The sequence below is a fragment of the Lissotriton helveticus genome, chromosome 11 (assembly GCF_964261635.1).
Source record: "Lissotriton helveticus chromosome 11, aLisHel1.1, whole genome shotgun sequence".
NCBI classification, from domain to species: Eukaryota; Metazoa; Chordata; class Amphibia; order Caudata; family Salamandridae; genus Lissotriton; species Lissotriton helveticus.
Genome location: NC_136072.1, coordinates 1,010,093,299 through 1,010,118,687, shown reverse-complemented (window position 1 = coordinate 1,010,118,687; position 25,389 = coordinate 1,010,093,299). Strand labels below are relative to the sequence as shown.

Here is a 25,389-nt window from a genome sequence, read left to right as displayed (position 1 = left end):
CCTAAACATATATAAAGATACGGGTTACTTTCATAAATTGGTAGGGGTCTCTTTATTGAGTCATGTGTCTCTTATAAGGACCAGTGTGTAATTTCAGATGTCTTGCACTCCTCTGTGTTAAACCTATGGCTGCTTGACCACACTACCCCCTAGAAGAGCACCTTGGGATTGCCATAGCAAGCCCTGGTCCACTTATTAGGGAACCCCCGGGCCTCTTTGCACAATACATCTCATTTTGATATTTTATATAAAGAGTCAGCTTCCTACACCTGACACTTTATCTCAGCCTCATCCAAGTATTTCACAGGTCTTTAAAAGACCATGTACTTGTTAGAAAGGCTTTGTATGCTTTTCCCCCATATTCTCTGCATCCCCCTCTGCGTATGCCTTTCAATTGTAAATTACTTTTGCTGCCACAAAGGATGTGGGATGGCACAGGGAGGGAGATTAAGGCTGATGCTTTGGGGGATGAGCTGGAGCAAGTGGTAATGTTGTACAGAAGTGGGAGAATTAATTTAGTGAAAAGTAATGTTAAGTATATCAGGAGACTGAAAGTTTGTTGCAGGGTCAACAAAACATTTATTTCCTCCACAACTGATTGATGCCATAATAGTAGTAATTTATTATATCTGAATCCCTACCTGCCAACCGTCAATAACATTCGAGACACCCAAAGTGTCAGGGAACATACCCTGCATTCAGACAACTCACCCATCATTTTCACCACTCACGTTTCAGTTTCACGCACACCCGTTCCTCAAAGCGATAGCAGTGCACTCATGCCCTTCACCGTGCACTTACTCTACATTCACATGAGCACACAGCTAATCCTGCACTCACATGACACTCTACTCGTTTGTCACTCTCACCACTTCCCCTGCACTCAACCACAAACCGGGCCCATCATTCATCATGGATTCACTCCTCCCATTCTGCACTGTCCCCCAAACTCAAATGGGCCCATATCTCATCCTGCACTCGCATCACTCATCCTGCACTCGCATCACTCATCCTGCACTCGCATCACTCATCCTGCACTCGCATCACTCATCCTGCACTCGCATCACTCATCCTGCACTCGCATCACTCATCCTGCACTCGCATCACTCATCCTGCACTCGCATCATTTACCCTGTACTCACTCCTCTCACTCTACTCTCACACAGGCACATCGCTCACCCTTTGCTCACAAAGGCATTCTTGTCACTCAAATGAGCACACCACTTACCTTGCACTCACACCTCTCACCCTGCACTCACATAGGCAGAGCTCAGCCTGCACTCACACAGGCACTCCTTTTACCCATCACTCACGCAGCTCACCATGTCTACACACAGGCACAATGGTCTGCTAGAACTCGCAGGGACACCACATCAATCCCCCTGCATTAACTAATCTCTCACCCTACCATCACCAGTTAGTCTTGATGGTCGCCCTCCACTGTAACTGGTCACCCTCCACTCTCACCCTGCACTCTCACTGGCACACTGGTCACCCAGCCCTCACCCTGCATTTAACATAACGTGTATTTGTAAAGCGCACGTTCACCAAAGAGTATCTTGGCACTAAATAACAGATGTTTATTGTTACCCAACTCAATGGTACTCATTTTATCGACCTCAGAAGAATGCAAGGCAGAATGGAATGCCGGAATTTGAACCTGTGACCATGAGGTCGAACACAGGCCCCTACAGTGGAAGAATTGGTCCACTAAGCCACCAGGCCCGGTACACATCTCACACCACTCACTACTTTCACCCAAGATTCCCATGGCCCTTATCTCACCTTGCACTGATTCTGCTTGCCCTGCACTCAGATCGGCACACCTTTCACCCTACACTCATGCCACATTCACTCAAACTATTCACCATCACGCAGCAATTACATAAGCCCACCTCTTGTGCTGCACACACAACAATTACCCACCTCTCATGAATATACACATTTCTACAAAGACACCCACAGAAAACCACAGAGTCCGTTTCCTCGACTTCCAAAGACGGGACACTCAGTCTTTGGAAGTCGAGGAAACTGACTCAATATTACGGATCCTGTTTTTCAAGTTTACTAATGTGATGAGAAGCTCTTTATAAATATACTGTAATAGGTGATCATTGGTGAAGACAAATAATTGCTTTGGAGTGGTGCTTCCAGATATCAAGGAGACGATTCCTGTTACTCTCACACTTCTTCATGTATATATGTGCAACTACATCGTCCTGATGATGGTCCTGTGGATCTTGTAGACCAACAGGGGACCGAAACGTCGACGCCCATCACTGTTTCGCTTATTTGTTTATTTCTGACTATGCATCTGATAAAATGCTGTTTGATTTTGATTTTCATCTAAATATGGTATTTCAATTGTCCATAAATTCAGCAAAAGGTGTTTTTACACTACTGTAAACAAGTTTATATTTTTCAGTATTGTGTCCGTTGCCAAATATCAAAAGATACATTTAAAAAGAATATATATGAAAATAATAAATATCATGTTTTGATATACTTGGGTATATGTATATGTTTATATACTTCTCTCATGAAGGTGTTGAATTATTGATCACGAATGTGGCATATATTTGAATAATAAGGAGATTGAAATGGTTCCTCGAGGGGCAACTATATCTTGCCATTGTAATCCGGACGCTAGTGCCTGCTAGATAACTGCACTCATGACGGTCTGTTGAGTTGTAAAAATTTGCAATAATCTGTGTTTAGTAGGGTCCCTGGACCTTTAGGCCCGGTGTCACTGAACCTGCTGCACCATTTAGATCAAGCCCCTTTTAACTGCAAGGTAAATGCAAATTGTGACTGCCTGTTTATAAGTAATATATAGCAATATTAGGAGTTTAGAATGAAAGCTAACAAAAGGTAAACAGTAAATGATATTCAGCGTTAACAAAAAGAAAAAAAGTTTGAACCACCAACGCGGATGGGAATGAGTAGTTAGGCCACAGGAAACTGATAAGAAAGACACAGAATGGAGAACAGGCTACAACCAATGTAAACAGAGGAAAGTAAACTGGCAAGCTTATGGAACAATCAAAAGTGAAGACAGGATGGAAGTCCCTTTTAAGATATATGAAGAACAGTATATTTCACAAGCACAGCTCAAGCGCTGTGCAGGCGAAATCTAAAAAAACATTACAGACAAGTTGGTAGTGGTGGTTAAGCATTGCACATCTCAGAACAATTTACGTGGAAAATATTTGATAACAGTTCATCAAAAAAAAATAACTAGGTTGAAGCGACCTTGATAACCAACACCCTACTATTAGGGGTGCCAACTCACACTGGTTACAGAAACCACCATGTAAACAATATAAACAAAGATATCAGAGCACTTGGTGGAAGTCCAAAAAAAGTAATTCTATACAGTAGGAATCCTTGTAGTTGTTACAAACCTGTAGTTTTTTCAGAAAGTAATTGGGTATCTTGATCATCTATACATGCGTATTGAAAAACAGCAGACGACAGTAGACACATGTTTTGTCACAAGGTGACTTCTACAAGGCTAACATGAGGTCAAGTAATGACGATAGAAGTTTTGTGAATAGCATCTGTTACCACGCATGGAAAACCACACGTGGCTTGACAACGCAGTCAATACCATAACTGTGTCATTACTACGAGTTCCATTACAATGCAAGTCATTACAACAACTTGCTTAAGGGAAAAATAAGTGCAGACTGGATAGGGCACGGAAGAACTTCTGTTCTCAGCTTCTCGGTATGCCTTGCTTACCCTCTAAATTATTTTGGTTACCTGTACAGCGTTTTCAACCCCACTAATGTCCTCTCAAAGGACTTGGGGGGGGAGAGGGGGGGGGGGGCGGAAAGCCGATCCAGCAGAGATGGGGGGGCACAAGTACACAATAAAGCAAAAGTAGATGCAGTGGTCTTCCAAGAAACGCTAGAGTCAAACAGGAAGCTTCAGGCGACTAGCAGCATCCGGTGGGAGAGGGGGGTTCAAGTATTTGCCCACTTTCTTTCCAGGCTAGGGAATCTCGGTATTACTAGCCTCCGTTAAACAACTGATGCTGTTCTTGGAAAGTAACCTTTTGAAGCTAGGGTGTAATTCCGAACTTAGCATTATGCTCTATTCCATTGTTTCTTCTTTTATCGTTTCTTTGATTTTCTCCCCCTTAATATTTCACACTATTTCAATGCGCCCCTAATATTGGAGTTTCAGCTGACAGTTTGGCATTTTTACAGAGATATTCAGAATGTTTTAAAAATCGGTCTCCATGTGATGCTTGCTTCTGCTGTTCTACCTGTTGCTTTTCCAAAGGACGTGGGGGCTGCTGTTGTTTTTTCGTCTGCTTTGCTCAACTCAAAATGAATGGGATGCAGTCAGAACCGGCCCCGACTAAGATGGCGCCCTGGGCAGAGAGAAATTTGGCACCTAAAGGAGTGTTTAAACATCACCCGCCATATGAAGGAATAAAACCACTTTAAACTGGCTCATTGGACAAAAACAAACCGGCAAGGACGTGACTGGAGCAAGATGAGAAGAGTGCTGCTGTTGGCATAACCTTAATTCTTACAGCTCCATTCACCCCTCAGAAAATTGGTGCCCTGGGTCTAGCTAGCACATACTTAAGACCAGCACTTAATGTAGCCTCGAGGCAGGGCACGACGAAGTGCAAGAGCGCCACACACTACACTGTGACGATAGAAACGCGAGTCAATTTCTGTTGGTTACGGGGTCAGCAGTATTTCAGCTGAGGGCTCGTCAGAGTGCCCAAAGCTCGTCTCCGCACCTGGACACAAGTGCCAGAAGGGAGGCCTTCAACTTCTAACTTCATTCGCATTCAGTTCACGCTGCTACACTGCGTGATTACAGGAGGGCTGTAGGGGTGTAGCAATCACTCAATACCTCTTTTGGTAACATCCATGTACTTTTATTGAATAACAACCCCCGCAATACATCAGATATGCCTCATCTTCAATCGTCCTCCAAGCAATCTCTTAGAACATGCTAAACACTACCAATATATAGCTAAGCATGGAATAACAACAATCTGAAAGCTTCAATTCATTCATTGCCACGTAGGCCCATTGTTTTCTGTGACACCCTAATACAGTCCTGATTTTTAGGCATCACATAGCTGTATTCTGAGACTTGAAGTTTATTAGGTCGAGCCTTGCCAGCGCATGCGCTGCTCTGCGAGGCATGTTGTAATGTATGTTGTGGCGTAAAGCCTCTCCTCTTTTTTTTTTAATTTGTTAGGTCTCGCCTAGGTAGCACTTGCACTGTCTCTTTGAGACATGCTGTATTCATGGTTTGGACTTGAAGGTTGGCCCATCATTTTAATTGGCTCCTGTGACTGTCCTTTTTAAACTGTGGCTTTTCAGTGGTCAATAGGCTTAGTGGACCCTCCTTAACACAGCCTTGTCTCATCTTGTAACCTCCCATGCGGACATCCCCTGTTACATGTGTTGTTACTCAGTAGCCTTTAATTACAGCCTCAGAGCACTACTTTCTTAAAGGGCTTTCTCCTGCCAGCTTAAAAGAAATTTTACCAGTGCAGGCGATCTTTTCTTTTACTTGTGATCGCCGAATGCGATCACATGCCCTTTTTTCCAATTTTTTAATTTATTTATAAATTATTTACATTGGCGGCACCCATGCTTTAACTTTAAACATGTTAATCTAAAGCACAAGTGATTTACACACCAGTTTACATTAAAAAACTTTTTTTGCACTATGGTTTCATTTTAGTTACAACTCGGATCAACAATTAAAAAGAAAAAAACTAGATGAGAGTAGATGGCAATTGCTCCCCCTGACACTTCTTGGGCGGGCAGCCATGTTCAAAATGGTCTCATTACCGAAATTCCTTTATGCATTTCAAAATGAGTATTTTCTATAACAGCCCAAGATTTTCTCAGAAGTGCATGCAGAACTGAGGTCCTACTTGTGGTTAGGAAAGCACCCCAGGGTTGCGTTGGCGACCCTACAGAGAAACCAGTGTGATGGGGGAATTTCACTTCCCGACCTGGAGGCTTACTACTGGGCAGAACACCTGGCGCCCATCAATGAATGGATCCATGCACCGGCCACACATCCTACTTACGCACTAGAAAGACACACTATGGGCACGCACACTTGCTTACACTACATATATGAGGGGAAAGGACGAGCCAGGCTGCTCCCGGCCACTAGACTCACATTAGGAGCGTGGCAGAAGGCCACGAAAGCTACGGGATGACACATAGACCCTCGAGGCAGACCCCGATTTGGGACTGCTCATGGCTGAAAGAACTCAGTAAGTTAAAAGGCTTCCGAGGATGGGATGATTTAGGCATTTCCTCCTTGGGGGACGTGGTAAAGAGCGGGACTCTGGAGTCATTTCAGTCCCTACAGGCGGAATTTGGGCTGCACCGCTCCCAGTTTTTCAAATATATACAATTCAGGCATGCTTGGCAGGCGGAAGGGACATTGCAGAAGGCACTCCCTGAATATGCCCCTCTGGAAGGCCGCCTGCTGCAGGAAATGATCCCCGAGAAGGTTGTATCCCTGATATATAAGTCAATCATGAATAATAAACCAGATAGGCTGACTGGACTTCGAGCCGTTTGGGAGAGAGAAGTGGGAGAGATGGATGATGTAGACTGGAGGGTGGTATTGATGCACCCTAGGGAGGTAGCGATTAAACCGCGACTCCGCTTAATACAATTTAAGATCCCACACAGGGTATACTTCGACAGGCAGCGGCTCTTTAGGATGGGGAGAGTGTCTGACCCTAGCTGTTTCAGATGTGGAATGGCGAATGGAGATTTCTTACATATAGTGTGGTCGTGCTCACATATACAAACCTATTGGGGGGAGGTCACCGCTGAACTGGGTGAGGTATTAGAGATGGATATCCCATTGGACCCGAAGCTCATTCTCCTGGGGATGACGAATGATGTGGACCTGGCCCGCCCACTGCTGATCTTCTTGGCCTTAGCGCTGGTAGTAGCCAAGAGGGACATAGCCAGGAAATCGGGGGCGCCAGATACACCCCAATTAGGAGAATGGAGGAGGGGAATGGACCTGTACATGGCGGCCGAAAGGGTCACGTATAGGGCGAGAGGGTGACAGAAGAAATTTCGCAGAGTATGGGGCAAGTGGAGGCGATACCATGGTTTGGATGGTGGACTATGAGACTTGCCGCTTCTGTGTAACTGGGATGCGTACACAAGAAAGAGCCGTCTGAGCTCGAGAGACTATGCATTACGAAAGTGTTGAGCGACAATTACTGCATATGTATTTGATGATTGGTGGGGAGAACCTAACTTTTGCTGGAATATGTGGGGGAGGGGTTTGGTGGGGGGGGTGGGGCCTTTTGCTTGACAGTGACGTGCTTGTTCTGTACTTGTTTCCAGGTGCTGAAAATAATAAAAAGGAAAAAAAAAACATTTAAAAAGAAAAAAAAATTGCGGCACCTGCGCTTTACCTTTAAACATGTGAAGCTAAAACGCCAAGTGCAGCGATTGCTTCAAAAGTAAAGAAATAGAAAATAACTTTCCAATTTCTTTACTTTTGCAGCAATTACAGGACCGCGCTTTAGCTTAACATGTTAAAGGTAATATTGAACAACTGCAACCTCATGTCGTATATATTATCAATGCACGGAAACCGCTGGACACTTGGTAATGTACCGCACTTTGTTCTCTTTTGCTTTGATCTTCCCTTTTTTTTTGGTTTATTCATTCAATAAAAAAAGATTTGTTAAAAAAAATAAAAGATAATTGTCGAGGATGTGGACAAGGGGGAATATTCTACCATATAATATAGTCATGCCCCAAAATTCAATCCTACTGGGACTCCATAATACAATGCTTGAGCAGGTTATATGGGGCGGTGTCTACTAATGTTTGAGACGCAACGGATTTGAGGGGAGGAGATCAGATTGGGATAACCCTAGGCCTGATGATTGCAAAACGTAACATAGCGTGTTTACGGGGGGCAGAAGCGGTAGCATCCCTAAATGACTGTGAGAGGGACATGAATTGGTGTGTGGTAGCTGAAAAAACAGTCTACGAAAACAGATGTTGTCCCCTAATATGGGGAAGGGTATGGAATAGATGGAATGAACACAGGCTTCCCATGTACCGCCCTTGGGGCCAAAATGCTGCATTCTGAGACTGATGAAGACTATGGACAAATGGGGATCCTGGAGGGGTGGCGGTAAATCTTCAATGAACTGGGAAAGGAGGAGAGGGATTATAATTTGCAGTGGTGCTGATTTGGTAAATAACTGTATGAAACAAAAAAAGTAGAGTAATGCAATGTTCCAACTGTTTTTGTTCATCAATAAAAAGAGGTTATAAAAAAAAAAATGATTGTCGTGAACTGGACGTCTAATAGGCTCCCACATTATGCATTAGGTCCATGACACATACTTAGATATGCCAGATGCAAGAAAGGGTTAAGCTAAACTGAATGTGGCCATGAACTTGTGGATTTCTCAGGCAATAAATAGTACATTTTCCAACAACAATAATGATGCTTCTGTGAAGACTAACCCCACCTCCGCCCAATCACAAACTGTCTGATTAAACAGAATATACAAAGGCAACAGTTCACGGGTTTGAAGATGGGATAATGGATGCATAAAGATGAGTCAAATACACTTAACAGTATGATGTTGCTTTGATGTGTCTTGAACTATAATGATATTAAGGCCAATAAGTGTGGTTGAAAATGACTCAAGTAGTTAGCATACATAGCAATTACCTGCTTATACTGCAGCCTGTTGCCGCTTTGAAGGACAGTACTTTTCGTTGTGAAAATGGCGTTTGGAGGTGGTATCATGCTGCTATCTTTGGAAAGATGGATGGCTCTAGCAATATTACAATAAGCATCAACCTTTCTGAGCCAAAGGCATTCGTTGGGTTCACCTTAATGTATCTGACTTCTAAAGACCTAAAATTCCTGCCTCACAATACATTGCTGTGCAAATGATGTTTTCTATGCATGTATAATTCTCTATATTCTATGCAAGTAAGACTATTCCTCTAGCACAAACCTAGCTACAGAGCACAGGAGCACTGAACAACAAAAGTAGCTAGCTCATTTTCTTGGTTCTAACTCTCAAAACCTAGAAGATGCAGATTATATTTGGTAAAATGTCGCTACTAAGTATTTTCTATAACGAATGGTTTACTGAAAAATCCTACTGAACCTTACCAGTGCCTCTTCATGAGCTTTACAATTCTCCATCTGCTTAACTGCTTGCTTGTATTGCTGGATTACAGAATCTGGTATGGGCTTATCAGACCATTCTTCATACTCAGCGTATGTGGTTTCCATGTCTAGAACAACAACATAAATCAATATTTGCAACCACCAATATGTTTATAGAACAGAAATATAAGAAGTCTTATAATTCATTAGTTATGTTCAACAAATAATTCATGCATATTTTTAGTAGAAATTTAACACAAACAATGCATGCTTTAAAGGTTTCGTAAAAGTAACATTTCGATAAACTTTCTTTCTGTATGTTCAAAACTGTATAAAAATCAACTGCAGAACCCAAGCGAGAAAAGGACATGACATCCAACCTGGCTCTGGGAACTCATTTTGGTGAGTACATTATTATTATTACAAGTGTGTATTTTTGATACAGTTATACTGCCCTTATTACTAATTAGTTACAAAGGCTTTAATTTTAGGTCCCATGACTAGGCATCAGAAAACCTGAAATAGAGAAAACCGTTTTGGGTAGGTTTACATAATCAGTCACATTTCTTGAAAATGGAGTAACTTGCTAAACTGAATAACAGTTGTCAATCCTATTACAGTTGTAGCAGTAATAGTGTAGCTATTCTTCATAAGTACGGTCTGTTTGAGCATACTTTTCACAGCACACCACTATTTCTTATATACATTATTGACTTGTTCCAAGGGCTGAGTTAGTTGATCCAACTGAATCAGAGGATCCCGTTTTAGAATAACAAACATGCAACTATTTAGGGTTGCAATTCATCTCATACATATTCTGCAGAACTAAGTAATAACAGTCCTTGGTTTTACTTCGTGGCAGGACAAGGCCCATCACACTAATTATATGGAAATGTAGGTTTCAAACTAACAGGCTTTATTCACATTTTGAGGCTTTCAGCTGGACAGTGCATTATGCCACAAATCATATAAACCTGCAACATAAGACAAGAAGTCAAAATATAATTGAAAGAAAAAATTATCTAGCATGGTGAGCACAAATTAGCCCCTACCTAGAAGTGGAATGCTCAGCTGTCGACGAAATAGTGCATGAATTCTTTCCAGCTGTTCATTCAGCATCTGTTGCTGCTCAGAGGTTGGAATGGTGCCAGGTGGAGGCTTCAAATTAAGGGAATGAAAGGAAAAACATTTATTCAGAATCTGCCATGTATAGTTTTACAGTTCAAAAATTAGTGAGAAGTTGAAGGAGCACACAATGAGGAGATCACATGTAGACCATTCAAAAACATTTCCTCAAGTGATGCCATTGTCTTAGAGCAGATGTTCAATTTGTGTGTCTTCTACGGAGAGGCCACAGCAAAAGTAACGTTGCTGGCTGCTTTTAGAAGCCAGTCTTGCTGCTCTTATTATTTGTTTTAAAATTCACCACATCAGTTTGTTCAGTGCACTGCGCTGTGTTTTTAATTATTTATAGCTCTGCGCTCTGTAAAGCCTGCCTGCATTCGAATTTGGTCACATTGAGGGAAGGGAGACATAGGGGGTAATTTGAGTTCTTACCTTTGTGCAAACTTTGTGTTCTCTGCATCTGCTCCCTGGTCCACCACAGCTTTGGCTGATTGAGTGGAGGAAGCCCTGACACTACATTTCCCCCTTACTTCCGTTTGGACAGTAACGGGCACCATCTTGCGAAGGAGACGGTCTAGTCTCCTCTCAGGATCGCCCGCACTACTCTATGAATGGAGGTGATGGCGCCGAAGCGCAGCAGACGCGCAAAAGCTGCGCCAAAGGCAAGCCCATCTGCACCAAATACGCGGCCAGCGCCAGCCATGCTGCCGATTTTCATGCAGGAAAAGTCATTTCATTAAATCTCCTGAGGGAACTGAACACTAAAAATCAGTGTGAACACTACTTGGAAGTCAATAAAATCAGAGGCCCTGTTACGTGTTGGAAATGTCAGGTACAGATACCTTTTATCAAACCTAATCAGGCAAGGCTGGAAGACAAAGGAGCCTGCCATAGGCGGTAATTAAGGGGGGGGGGGGGTTATTAATCTTCTGGGGAAAGTCAAAAGCCTGTCCACAAGGACCTGAGGCAATCATTGGGTGTCAGTGTGGAGACTACTGCTCACAACTAGTATTCTATTGTAACCAGTGCAGGTGCACTACAACTGGATAACAAAGTCGCTGTCTTAGGCAAGTGGCCCTTCAGATTTAGGGACGTCGAGGAGCTAAGGCTTGCTACAGAAAGTTGTAAATGCACAGGTCTATAAAAAGAATATGCCACTGCTTCAAATAAGAATAGGACTTCCAGGTAATAATAATAATAAGGTAATAGGTAATAATAATAATAATAATAATAATAATAATAATAATAATAATAAGGTAAGGTAATAGTATTTACAGGTAAAGAAAATGAGTGCGTATCAACTGCACTTTTGTGTGTGTATTTAAAATGTTGTATTTTACTAGATTTGTCATAATGTTCTGTCTCTTGGCGACGTGGTCTGATAAACACATCCTAAGGCATGTGCTTTAATATCTACAAGAATAAGAAATATTGAGAATCTCCAACTGACATACATGACCTTTAAATAATGTCATGGAAACATTGCACAGCAACTGAACAAGTGCTAAAAAAAGCCAGATATCACAGTTGGACTGCAGTGTAGAATTGCACAACCAGAGGAGCAATTTTAAAACTGTGGCATCACGCCTGCCACTGTAGCCCTAAACTGCTGTGAAACCAAATTGCAGCAGCTCTGTGTCCGAATACATTTTTTAACTCTTTTAAATGTCTATTTTAGACATTATTTTAGCTGCATGTGAAATGTACATTGGAGGCCAAAAGAGCTAGGTGAATATTTACTTAAGTGATACATGCTCAGGCGATATCTTATTATGTCTCTGCAATTACATATTTCTAAAATGCTACTCACCACACAAGCAACTATCCAGCCTTGCCATCTGCAAAGGCCTGTTTGGAGTGTAAAATACCCAATGTCAGTGAACCATTTCTTCAGAATTAAAATAAAGTTAATTAATTCGAAGTATAGGGAGGTTTCTACAAATTGCCCATTTCTGCCCGACCCGTAGTAGGTCGAAAACGAGGCCTATCAGGCTTCCCCTTTACGCAATGACTCATGCAGTGACAGCTGTTAAACTTTCACCAGGCAAGAACTGGCCTGGATTAGGAGCACAATAGTCAACATCACAGCCTTCGTCAATAACCAAAGGACTCTTGGGGTTGTGGGAGCGGCGGTGCTGGGCGATGCTCGCTGAAGGATTCCTAAGAGTAAGTCAGAGGTATGTTGATTACAGAAATATCCACCTACACTTACCGTAGGAATGTGAAGGAAGAGGAGGAAAAAAGCGGACATGAAATTGCCACTCAAAGTTCTGCAAACGCAAATATCTAGTGGAGAACAGCCGTTCATCTCAATCATGGGCCTGTAGAAGAACAGGACCGATTTGGGTATGTTTGCCAATGGTGGGGAGAGGGAGATGCCACATTACAAAACGCAAAAAGATGAGTGGTCTGGAAGAGCTCCAGCCGCTGAAAATCCTCTGCTGTCATGGAAAAGAACTACAATAGGGCTTTCTACGATTATTGGTAGCCATAACGAGAAGGATTTCTGACAAGTGGAAGGAGAACTTTAAAGTTTCACAGACAGGACACTTTGTTAAAAAAATAACAGCGGGTATCCCGTACACTGTATTAGAAGTACTATATACTCAATGGCACTTATAAGACAGCAGAAAGGACTATTGCCACATTTTGACCAAATATCATGTCTGCCAAACTCTAAATAAATACAGGTTCAGCCCTCTCCACCAATACAGCACAGGACTCTAAACATAACTGGTCTTAGAGACAAGGGGAGGGGGGGGCGGAAGGGGGGGAGAGGAAGGGAAGAAGGGAAGTCTGCTTACAGTCTGCCACGAAGAAGACATAGGCAATCAGTCCTGCTCTGCCTTTCACCTAAGCTCTGGAAGTGATCATCAAAAGGGTCAGAGAAGTTCATCTATAAAGGTCAAGAAGGAAATCATGGATAGAGGGAGACCATGAGAGATGGAATTAGCAAGACCAGAAAAACTGGACTTTTGGGTGTGGCCACTGGGGTGTCCCTGGCTCTTTACTGGATTTTTGTATCTGCGCCCAAATAAAATCACCTGAAAGTATGAGGGCACTAAGAGGGAATCAAGTGCAACTTCTGACAAAGTTGAAACTTAGAAATATTTTGATCTCTATCTAGATAAGGTGCTGAGGCTACCGATGAAAAGCACGCCTTTGACGGGCAAGACTTGCTCGTTCATCCTGCTCCAATCTCCCCCACCCTCCCCACCCAAAGGAAACAAAGCTAAAGTGACAATCTGGACAGAAGGTATCCAACCTTGAGAGGCCCTGCCTGGTCCTGAATTCCATAATTGAGCCCAGGAAAGATTTACAGCTCTAAACAAATGACTAAATCCAAACGTAAAACCTGAGAGTTGGAAAAGGACACAAAAGAACCCTAGAGGCAAGAATACTTTGGAAGCTATAGTTTTCAAGTCTGCCACAAGCCCAAAACTATGTGCCTATCTTTACTGCTAGAAACGTCGTAATTAAGTATATTTGTTATTATTAAGACCATGTAGTTGATTACTTACACCTTACATTTGTTTTCCTTTGTATTTATCTTTCATCTTTGTAAAATAACCAAAAGTTCACCTTTCTGTAGCAAACTGTCTCTTTACATGGTGGACCAAAAAAAGGTACACCATGTAGAGTGTCCAGGAAACCCCCAGAGGAATTACAGAGGCACGAATGACACCCCAACTTTTCTTTTTTGTGGTAGTGTGAGCGAGCAGTTAGGAATATCAGAGGATAGTGCTAAGCATTTATTATACACGCACACACATGCACACACACACACACACACACACACACACACACGCACACACACACGCACACGCACACACAAAGGCACACACACACGTAGGCACACACACGCACACACAAATCTGATACCAATTTATAAAAATAACATCATTTTATATAAATGTACATACCAAGATCCTCGCAATCAGGTAGGTACTTTTCAAGTTATGATGTATTTTACAGTTTTAAAAAAAATGGACAGCATATTTTCTTGATCAGTAACGTTATCCTATGGAGGAAAAACCTGTATTGATTTGGGTACTTGTCAGTGACTTACAGGACTGTTCTTTAGGACTGAAGGTGTCAATGGGGCAAGGTCCAAGGCCACACCAACAGGTCACCTCAGGAGTCTCAGGGGCGTCTGGGTGAGGTGGTGTGTCACGGAGTCAGGTGTCTGATTCCCTTCAAAGGAAGAAGGGTCCAGTGACAAAGAGGCTGGAAGCTGGGCCTGGGAGGCTAGTGCTGGGGAATCCATGGGGGGTGAGGCGGGGGAGGCTTGACCCATGAGAACCTCAGGCCTGCAGGGACACCAATGGTTCACTTCCCTTCGGGCTGTGGGTCTCGGGTGCAGTGGTGTCTTTTGGAGTTGGGAATCTGTGCTGGAGTTACTCGCGGTTGGAGGGGGCCTGGAAATCCAGTCTAGGCAAACCCAAACATGGGCTTAGCTCTTTTGGGTTTAGGGACCCCGTTGGCACAGTCACCTCACTTGGACTCGGGCTCTGGAGTGAAGGTGCATAGGTACTTTGAGGTGTCAGGTGGCGGCGGTCACAGACTCCAAGTTGGTCTTTGTTTTGCAGAGGAGGGGCAAACAGGACCCCTCAAGGTGCAGGTCTGTCTTCGTCCGTATTGGTGTCTGGACTCGGCACACCATGCCTTGGCTACTGCAAGGGGTCCAGTACCCGGGTATTGGTCCTGTGTGGCTCCAGATGATCCTGGTGTCGTCCCATTCAGTGGGGAGACAAATCTGACCTTCAGGAGCACAGGGTCCTCTTCCTGTGGAGCTGCTGCGTCGGGCTGGCTGGGAAGCGGCAACTCAGTGACCCACACCATTGGTCTTTGGTGCCTGCGACTGCAGGGGAGAAGCTCCTCTATTTCAAGGGAGTTTCTTCTGGCAATTGGCCAAGCACTGGCAGCCCTCTGGGTTTCATGGAGACTGCACAGCGGCATGACAAGTCTGCTTCTTCCATGATTGTTGGGGGCAGTAGCCAAGCAGGCAGGGCTGACGCAAAGCCAGTTGTTGCGCTTCGGTTCTCATAACAGGACTCTTCTTTGTCCACTCCTTCTCTTGATCTGTTGGAATCTGAAGTCTTGGTAACAGGGGGTCCCATAAATACACAATTTAGGGGCACTAATGGGAGTGAAGGGTAGTAGCCGATGGGCTACTTATCCAGGGGTCACTACACCCCCTATATGACCACTTTCTGTGGGGGGTGGGCATCACCCTGTCCCAGGATTCCTAATTCCATACACAATAATGTTGAATTTCTAAAGTTGTGTTCACATCAAACTTGGTCCCCCTAGAGGTGTTCTTAGCCTGGCAGTGCAACACGCCTCCTGCACAGCTAATTTGCCTCGGTTATGACACTAAATGGCCCCATGACAGGGTTGTGGGTTGAGTGGGGGAGGGGGCCGGGGATTGTGTTGCCTGCCTCTCACCTCTGAGGGAAGCCAGGTTCACATGCCAAAGGTGGCAGGCTCTTTTGAGGCTCCCTGCCTTGGAGTGCTAATTTACCATTATTTCTTAGGGAAGGAGGTGATAACACCTGCACTGTTTCTCTCTTCTTAGTGCGGGGCACTCACCTCCCAGGAGGTCAGCAACTCGTCTGTGGCAGCAGGTTGGTCTGAACCAGTCAGCAAGCAAACTAAAGGGGTGGTAAGTTTCAGAAGCTAACTCTAACGTACCCTCTCTGGGTGCATGTATTAATAAATCCATCACTGGAATCTGTGGGGGTTTATTAGTACGAGGTGCTTGATACCAAACGCCATATGTTTCAGTGAAGCCATTATGCAGCTGGGGAACTCGTTTTGACCAGTGCCCAGTACATATCTTAAGATGGCTTCCCCGCTCACTTGTAATATCTAGCAATGGAACTAGACATCACAGGGGCATATCTGCTCATGCATCTATGTCCTCACGTAAAATATAATGTACCCTGCCTTAGAACTCAAAGGCCTGGTAGGGGTAACTTGCATATATTATATACAGTGCCTTTCGCTTGACACACAGGAGTAAGTCATGTCGTATTTTCACCATGTCACACAGCCTGCACTGGCAGTCTGTGTGGAATATGTATGTATGTGGGTCTCATAAGATATGCTGCAACCCTATTAAGTGCCCCTGCCCTAGGTACCTGGAGTATCATTTACTAGGGACTTACAGGGGTGCTAAAGACCTTAGCCAATTGTACCACAATTAGACTTTACCTTGTTTTAGGGTAGGAGCACGGACAATGAGGTCTGGTTAGCAGTCCTTAGAGCATGGTCAGAGTCAAGGATCAGCATCTAGTAGCTGAAAGGGTGGCAAAAAGTGGGGTGTATATGCAACAAAAGCACAGTTCCTTACACCCTCGATTCAGCCTTCATACTATCTCTTAATTCAAAGTGTACTTTTTATCGATTGGAAATTTGCTTATGATCATCTTTTAATATCAATTTAACAATTTTTAAACTTTGAAGTCGTGATGAAGTGTAAGAATTAATTTTCAGGTCACGTTGGGTTATACCCAGTTTCTACTTTCCAATTTTGCAAGAATCCACACTAAAATTGGTAAACACAATAAAAAAAGACAAAATGTAACAACTGAACATTACCTCTCTTCGTTAAAAAGAGCCCCAATTTTGTCTACTTTATTAAAATTAAGTAGTACCAAGAAGGAGGCACCACACCTTTGAAGCTCCATAGCCTGTCAATGTAGGGTTATCCTGCCATAATTTCGTGATACTCCGAATGTATGAATTTTATTTTAGTCCCAAAGGCAAAGTACATGACCCCACTTAGACCTGTTTTAACTGACAAAAAGAATGATCTAGTAGGATTCATAATCAATGCAGAAAGTAATGCAGAAAGTAATATAGTTTTAAAAGTTCATTGCTTGCCAGCAAGGTCCCTGAGACCAGCAAGTCAGTACTTCAAATCTTGACAGGACTGACTTCGATTTTGATATCTCTAAGATTGGTAGACTGAGTAGTCTGCAAATGAGCAACTCCCTTTTTATGGTACCGTGAAAGGGCAACACCGCTAAGATAAATGGTGCGAAAGTTATGCCTCAAACTTTCTTAAAATGAATGTTTCTGGCATCTTGCTGTGGGTTCTAGATTATAGCACGCAAGAACATGAAAAACCCTGGCTCCACATGAACAGAGTTTTAGCGGACCTATCCTTATGGGACTTACCATGGCAGCCCAAAGAGGATAGACCACCTAATGTGTACATAAGCACTCTCATGAACGCAATCCTGGGATTAGATTAACAGAATACATTAGGCTTGACCACGTACCCTTCCATGCACACCCCCATCCATTTGAATCTCTTTCTCTCCATTGCTCACCCTGGCACACGGGGGACTGCCTTATGGTGAGAGATCTGTACACCAGTGGAACAATCATGTACATTCGACGATTTCAAAAGAGATTTTAAACTAAAAGAGAATGAGAGACTACATTATGCACAAATGAGGCATTGGGCATCATTTAAGTCCATCAAAGAGGCAGTTTTAAGAGACCCAAATCCATCTGAGCGATTTCATCAACAAATCATAGGATTGAAGGGGTGATATCAGAAATATATCAATAATTATAAAAGACACCCTACTTAACATCTAGATAAATGGAATGCCCTTATTAGAGGAAAACTCACAGAACAGCAATGAATGCACGACAGGAAAGACTTGAACAAAACTTCCCATAATATTTTAGGCAAAAAGACACTGTAAATTCCTATATGACTGGTTTATGCATCTGGCTAGAGTGCATAAATATTATCACACTGTAAGCCTGCCATGTTGAAGGCAATGTGGAAATCTGAGAGATATCCTCCTCACATGGTTGTCATGCCCCAATATAAAACTAATTTGGAACGAGGTTTTGAATGGAATAAGATCTGTTCTGTTTTGTCTCCCGGAGCAATTATTATTTTTAGGGAACAACTTTTCTTTATTACTTTAGCACTCCATGAGAGTGCATGTGTTTTCCAGCTTTCTCCCTCATGTACTTCTCCTGCCTGTCAAATACCCTGGCTCTCCAGCACTCTGCATAGCTTTCCCACGACCCACCTGTGTTGCTCTCACTCATGAGCGGCTTTTCACCTGCATCTGCAAACTTCCCATTGTTCTCCCCACCTGCTCGTCTGTTGCCCCCACTTCCACCATTTTTTGGGGCAAAGACCACGCAACAAACTACTGCCTTCCAGCCCATCACTTTAAAAAACAAATGTGACTGAGCTATTTTTTTCCATTTTTTTTATTTGTCCGTCTAAACAATTTTTTTTAATTAAAGCATGGTGCTTACATTGTTTTGCAGGTGTACAGAAGTCATGCATGTGCCTAGATAATTACTTTTGGCTATGCTAAAGAGCTTTGTTCAAAAGCAATCACAAAACTAATAGGCCCCAAAGGCAAGACCTATTGGGTGACTTTGCCATGCTTGTTTGTAATTTCAATTTAAGGCGAGTTATTATATTTACAAATCCATATTTTTTCAGCATTAAAACATTATTGGAATATAATCTTCAGTACAAACATGTAATTCTTAGGTCCTGTCTAAAATAAATCTTCAGTTGTCAAAGTAGGCTTTGGGTCAGCCCCTTACACACGATTGAATAAGGAGGAAGAAAGTGACAAACATGAAAACCATCCAAAGTCTTCCTTTCCTATTTTTGTGTTTATCCTGGCCAGGAACATTTTAGCCCATGTTTTGATTGGATGGCATGTATCCTTCAACTGCTGATGTCAGCCATTGCAATGAACTGCATAAGAAAGGAACATATTGTCTCCTTCTCCACCTCTTCCTCCATACTGTGGTAAATAAATAAATAATACCTCTATTTTTGACTGGATATACAATAACAGATAGCTCAATAAATAAGAGTCAAGATTCGAGGTAGTAGGAGTTTGCAGGTTTAATACAGCATAAAGGACAGGAACAGGACAACCTGCACGGGCAAGATCTGGGATGGCTAGCAACTTTTAATAACCGTGCACAAGCATATATAGTTAAACAAAATACATGATGTTCAATACAATAGGCGTAGCAGTGGGCAGGGCCTGTAGCAGTCGCGAAAGATAAGGCAGAAAGTAGGTGTAACAAGAGGCGTGAACATAGACATGTGATGTAAACGTAACGGAATATGTCATAAATGGGGCGGAAACATGGAGGGGGCTACCGAAGGAGCCGGGACCTCTAACCTAGTGGTGCGCGCAAACTGACAATGACGTGTTACCAGGGAGAAGCTGGGGGCTATGACTTCTGCGCTAGAAGAAGAGACGAAAGTCTGGAGAGTCAGAGCGACATGTACCTAAACACTATCTGGTATCTGATGTTTAGAGAACATGTTGATAGAATCCAAAAGTTATCAGGGCAAAGGCTAACAGACACTAAGACTGGTGCATGCATTATTCTACATGTAGTGCGTGTTGAGGAATATTAACTGACCATAAATACAGTATTTCTCTTACATGGAGACGTAAAGGCTAGACGATGACTGAAACTATTGATGCGATTCAGTAGCTTTAGGAATGCAGAGAAGGAGAGCTGGACTGATAACTAGAATCATAACATACTCTTGGCAGACTGACAGGCAGAGCCAGGCCGAGCCGGGCACTGTGAGGCAGGAAGTAAGTGAAGGGTCAGGGATACAGGTGGGGGCTGTATCGCTCCTCAGCGAGGGTTCAGGAGACAGGAGCTGAATCTGGTGTCCGGGCCCTTTTGAGGCCTAGAAACGGGGACTTTACAATGAAATAACGTGCACACTGAGAAACGTGGCAACGTAACTTTACATAGGCCTAATACTCGTAGCTTTCACGAGAACTAGAAACTGGCATACTAGAGGTGGACACAACTGTAATTGCGTCTTTAATCGATCATGGGGAATACATATGCATATTAATCATGCACATATAACATAAGATGGGGAACACGTAGGGACACAGAACATGGCAAAATTTACTTTTCCACATTCCCTCCTTGTCACTACGTTTCCATCAGGAAACATCAATATTCATGATACCATCTATCATTTCATACAGTATCATTTGCTCGTCTCGAATTGCCTTGGAACGGGATTTGGGACGGGACTTGGGACTAGGAATACAAGAGGTAGCACAAATGCCGCAAATCGCAGGGCCACATTGTATACAGAGGCAGCAACTGAATATGATCGCTACTGCAATACCTAGAAATAACAATACTTTCCATCCCCAGGCAGAAATTATACTCCAAAACCAACCGGACCATGTCCAGGTGCCTGGATTCTGGTGTAACTGATGGGCAATTTTATGAAGTCTGGTTATAGCTGAATAAACAGACGGCGCGTTATTAGGAATGAAAATGCAGCAACTAGATCCGATGACTCTACATGCTCCTCCTCTATCGGCCAGTATGACGTCAAGAACGAGACGATTTTGGAGCACGACAAATCTCATAGCAGATTGCTCTTCGGTTAAGTTACCTAGGGCAGAGGCAGTCTCATTCACTACTGCTTCAAGGGTTCTTGTTAACCTACGGATTAACTTACTATTCTGGATAGGTCCTATAAAGAAGAAGAATCCTTTATTGAAATCTGTATACTGTTCTAGAGCAGTTTCAGTTTGATCGACAATCGGGGACTCGATCTCCCTTCTATGTCTAATGTGTACTAGATGTGTGTTTCTATGATAATCAGATGGGGCTAGGAAAACTGGTGGCAGTAGGAAGGCAATGTAACAGGTTCCCTCCCAATCGAGGGGCAGACGAACATATGCGGTCTGACCACAAACAAAATAAGAATGACGTGAAGCTTTGAAAATAGATTTCCCACTGTCACTATACTTGACAATAGTAGTACAATCACTATGTCCTACATGTGCAGAACCATTATTTCTGACACATAATTCGCCTTTGACTGGTAGTACTGAAATAGCAGGTAAGTCTGGAGTAGGATCAGACTGAACATTCAGAACCATAAAATTCGAAGAATAATTACCCAAATTATAAACTTCATTTTCTAGATCTAACCCGGTTCTATGGGTGAGACCTTGCTTGTCTGGAAAACATGTACTATTCAGAAGGGACATATCAGTTGAGGATGACGTTAACGTGGACCATGCTCCACACGAACCATTATGTGAAAACGGATAAGGAAAGAGTGGCAGAACTCCCTTAGGTGTCTGGAAAGGGGGGAGTCGACCACACACCCAACAATTAGTGGCATTGCTGGTCTGGTGTGAATAATGTAACATACGGATAAACGTATTGTTGCGCATAGCAAGACGATAGGATAGTTCGTGAGGAGGCAGATCACTAAACGTGTGCTCTACTGTAGCATTAGAAAACTTATTTACATGAGAAATTGGAAAACATAAATGAAATGCATAACTGGTGCAGGTAACCATCAAACTCAAAAACAATATAAAACTTAGAAAAACGATACATCGGATTGAGTTTTGACTAACTCTCTCACTATGGGGGTCTATCTCATACATGTCAGAAACCTGTCTAACCGTTTCACCCAGGGGGACTTAGACAATTAAACTGGCTGACTTATTTTACTAGACCGGAGCTTACTTTTATACTCCTGCTGTGGAGTTTTCTCTAACAGGGAATCCTTTGAATCAGAGTCAATAGCGGGACAGTCCTTAAGAATAGTATCATGGCAGTCTTTAAAATCTTGACAATCCTTGGAAATGTTCTTGGAAACAGTTTTTAGTCGGAGTCCGTGAAATTTCTTGACATGCGACAGGTGCACCCACCCCTTCCTGCCTTCCAACTTGACGGCAGTGCGGGTGGTCAAAAGGACTAACTTCGGCTCCTTCCAGCGAGGCTCCAACAGACTTGAACGATCGAAATTCCGGACAAGCACTAGACTTCCTGGAACGATTTCATGTGGTTTCACCTCGGTATTGTCTGGAAATGCGGCGGCAACCTGTGAACGACAAGAGTGTAGGGCAGACATCAAGGAAGCTAGGTAATCTGTCAGCATATTACTGGAAACATCGGTAATACTTCGGGGTCTAGGTGTACCCCACATGTTCGGGGGGCGGCCGAATACGACCTCATAAGGGGACAGACCTGATCTGGAATGTGCGACCATGCGCATATAAAATAGGGCGACTGGCAGGGCTACTAGCCAGTCTACACCTTTCTCTTTACAAACTTTGGCGATGCGGATTTTTAGGGTCTGGTTATGTCTCTCTACGAGACCTGCTGCTTCAGGATGGCGTACACAATGGAACTTCCACTGGTACCCTAGTAAAAGGGAAACGTGCTTCATTAGTTCAGATGAGAATGGCTGGCCGTTATCAGAATATACGACCCTTGGGAGTCCATAACGGGGGAAGAATTCACGAACCAACTGCTTGGCAGTGGTCGCGGCTGTATAATCTGGGACTGGATATGCTTCTGTCCACCTGGATAAAGCGCATACAACTACAAGGACATACTTGAAACCTCGACATCGCTCCATCTGAATATAATCCATCTGGAGGACTTCAAAAGGGTGGTCAGGGGGTTGGAATCCACCTTGTTCCACCGGAACACTTTTACCTGGATTGAACTGGCAACATATCATACAAGTACGGACTTTCTGCTTGGCTGCAGCTCGTAAATGCTTGTTAAACCAAATGTTCTGGATACTGTCTATCATGGCTTTTTCTCCTAAGTGTGCTGGACTATGTGCGGTATTAATAATGACTTGAACCATTGAGTCGGGGAGAAACCATGTGGCTTTTCCCTTCGTCACCCATCCCTGATCTGTCTGGACCCCTCCTTGTTCGGACCATTTCTTAATTTCTTCAGGAGTAGCATGTGACTGGATATCTATGACATCTTGAGTAGGGTCCTTAACTGTCATACAAGTAGTCTGTTCTAGAGTGGATGTCGGTGTCTTGTTAACTGGTATGTCTGGTGTCTGTGCTGTAAGCTTGGCTGTTCGATCCGCTAGATCATTACCTTGGGAAATAATGTCAGTGACTTTCGTATGTGCCTTGCACTTCATGATAGCGATAGATGTCGGTAAATGTATTGCATCTAACAGAGCTTGAATAAGGAGACCATGCTGAATCTTGGTTCCATGAGAAGTCATGAAACCTCTCTCTTGCCAGAGCACTCCAAAGTCGTGTACGACTCCGAATGCGTAGCGTGAATCTGTGTAAATATTAACTTTCAGGTTCTTGGCATGTATGCAGGCTTGTGTCAGAGCAACTAGCTCTGCTGCTTGAGCAGACAGGGTGTCAATACGGTGTGTTTCTATAACTTCAGTATCAGTAGTCACTGCATACGCGGCTACTAGTTCTCCTGTACTTGTTCTCATACATGAACCATCCACATAAAGTGTCAGGTCGGGATCAGGTAATGGAATATCTGTCAGATCTTGTCTTGGCTTTGTCATAGTGTTAACAACTTCCACACAGTCATGTGTGGCAGGAATTGAAGTAACTGACGGTAACAGTGTAGCAGGATTTAGAACGTTGCAGCGTCTGATTTCTATGTGTGGCTGGAACAGTGTCAGTTCATAACCTGTCAAACGTGCAATTGTCAAGTGCTGAGTCTGTGTTCGGTTTAAAAGAACTTCCACGGAGTGTGGAACTTGTACTGTCAGGGAGTGTCCTAATACTATGGAATCACTTTGTCTGATAGCTAGTGCTGTGGCTGCAACTGACTTGAGGCACGCAGGCAGAGCCTGGGCTACTGGATCTAATGTGCTCGAAAAATAAGCACAGGGCTTGTATTGTCCTGCTTGATCTTGTGTGAGAGCAGATAATGCAGTACCATCACGTTCTGTGACAAAATGTGTAAAAGGCTTACTGTAGTTCGGTGTTGCTAGAACAGGAGCTTGGCATAAGGCTTTCTTTAATTCATTAAAACTAAGTGTATGTTCAGATGTCCAAGGGAGGACAGTCGATACGGCTGCCTCCTGTGTCGTTAACTGTATCAGTGGCTTGGCTAGAAATGCATACTGAGGAATCCATTGTCGGCAATAAGAAGTGAGGCCGATAAAAGCACGTACCTCCTTCTGGGTCTTGGGCTGAGGAAGACTCGCTATTAACTGGATGCGATCGGGTGTCAACTGCCTACCCCACTTGGACAGTAAGTGGCCTAAGTAGATCACTTGCTGGACACAGAATTGAAGCTTTGAAGGGGACACCTTGTGCCCCATCTCGGCTAGGAAGTACAAAACTGTAAGTGATGCTCGCTCGCAAGCACGTTCAGAACGGGCTGTGATCAGTAGATCATCGACATATTGGAGCAGGGCAGTGTCAGTTGGCATGTGAATATTGTCTAGTTGTCTCTTAAGTGCTTGACTGTAAATACTAGGACTTTCTGTGAAACCTTGAGGAGCTCGTGTGAATTTATAGCTCCTTCCATTTAAACAGAATCCGAAAAGGTACTGGCTGTCTGGATGAATGGGGACACTGAAAAATGCGTTTTTGAGGTCTATGACTGTGAAAAATGTAGCCTCAGAATCAATGGCTGTCAATAGAGATGAGATATCTGGAACAACTGGGTACTGGGGAATGATACATTTATTGAGTTCTCGAAGGTCAATCACTAATCGATATACTGGGGGTGCATTTGGATCAGTACGTTTCATGACTGGAATGATAGGAGAATTACATACATTGGAGTCAGTTTCTACAACTACTCCTTGAGCAATGAGCTCGTCAATAATTTTGGATAAGGCTGCTACAGCCTCAGGTGGCAATCTGTACTGTCTGATTCGTGGCAGGACTATACCTTGCTTGAGAGTCACACGATGGGGTGTGATTTGCATAAAACCAACATCAGTTGGACCTTGTGCCCATAGATGCTGCGGAACATTAGACAATCTCGGATCAAAATCTCGTAAAACATAGTGACCCTTGAAGTCACGTAAAAACAAACGTATTCCCTCTGGGGAACAACAAATAACTGCACCTAATTCTTTCAGTGTCTTAATGCCTAACAAATTTTCTGGACATGACTTCGTAAGTAATAGATCAGTAGTTCGGGACAATGGACCAACTTCTAGAGTAACTGGCTTTGATATCTCGTTTACAATAGGTTTTCCTGAAAATCCAAGGGAAACATTTCTAGAGCCTGAGAGCGGAGCCCCTGGAACCTCGT

General features: G+C 43.3%; 1 protein-coding gene across 1 annotated transcript in view; it reads right to left on the bottom strand.

The window, feature by feature from the left end:
* Window positions 1-25,389, bottom strand: part of SART3 (spliceosome associated factor 3, U4/U6 recycling protein) — a 542,493-nt gene that overhangs the window by 368,014 nt on the left and 149,090 nt on the right. The window contains exons 5-6 of the mRNA XM_078667411.1: window positions 10,230-10,335; window positions 9,181-9,305 (exon numbers count right to left, since the gene is read on the bottom strand). Coding sequence (XP_078523537.1) covers window positions 9,181-9,305; window positions 10,230-10,335 — 231 coding nt within the window. The remainder of the gene's footprint in view (window positions 1-9,180; window positions 9,306-10,229; window positions 10,336-25,389) is intronic.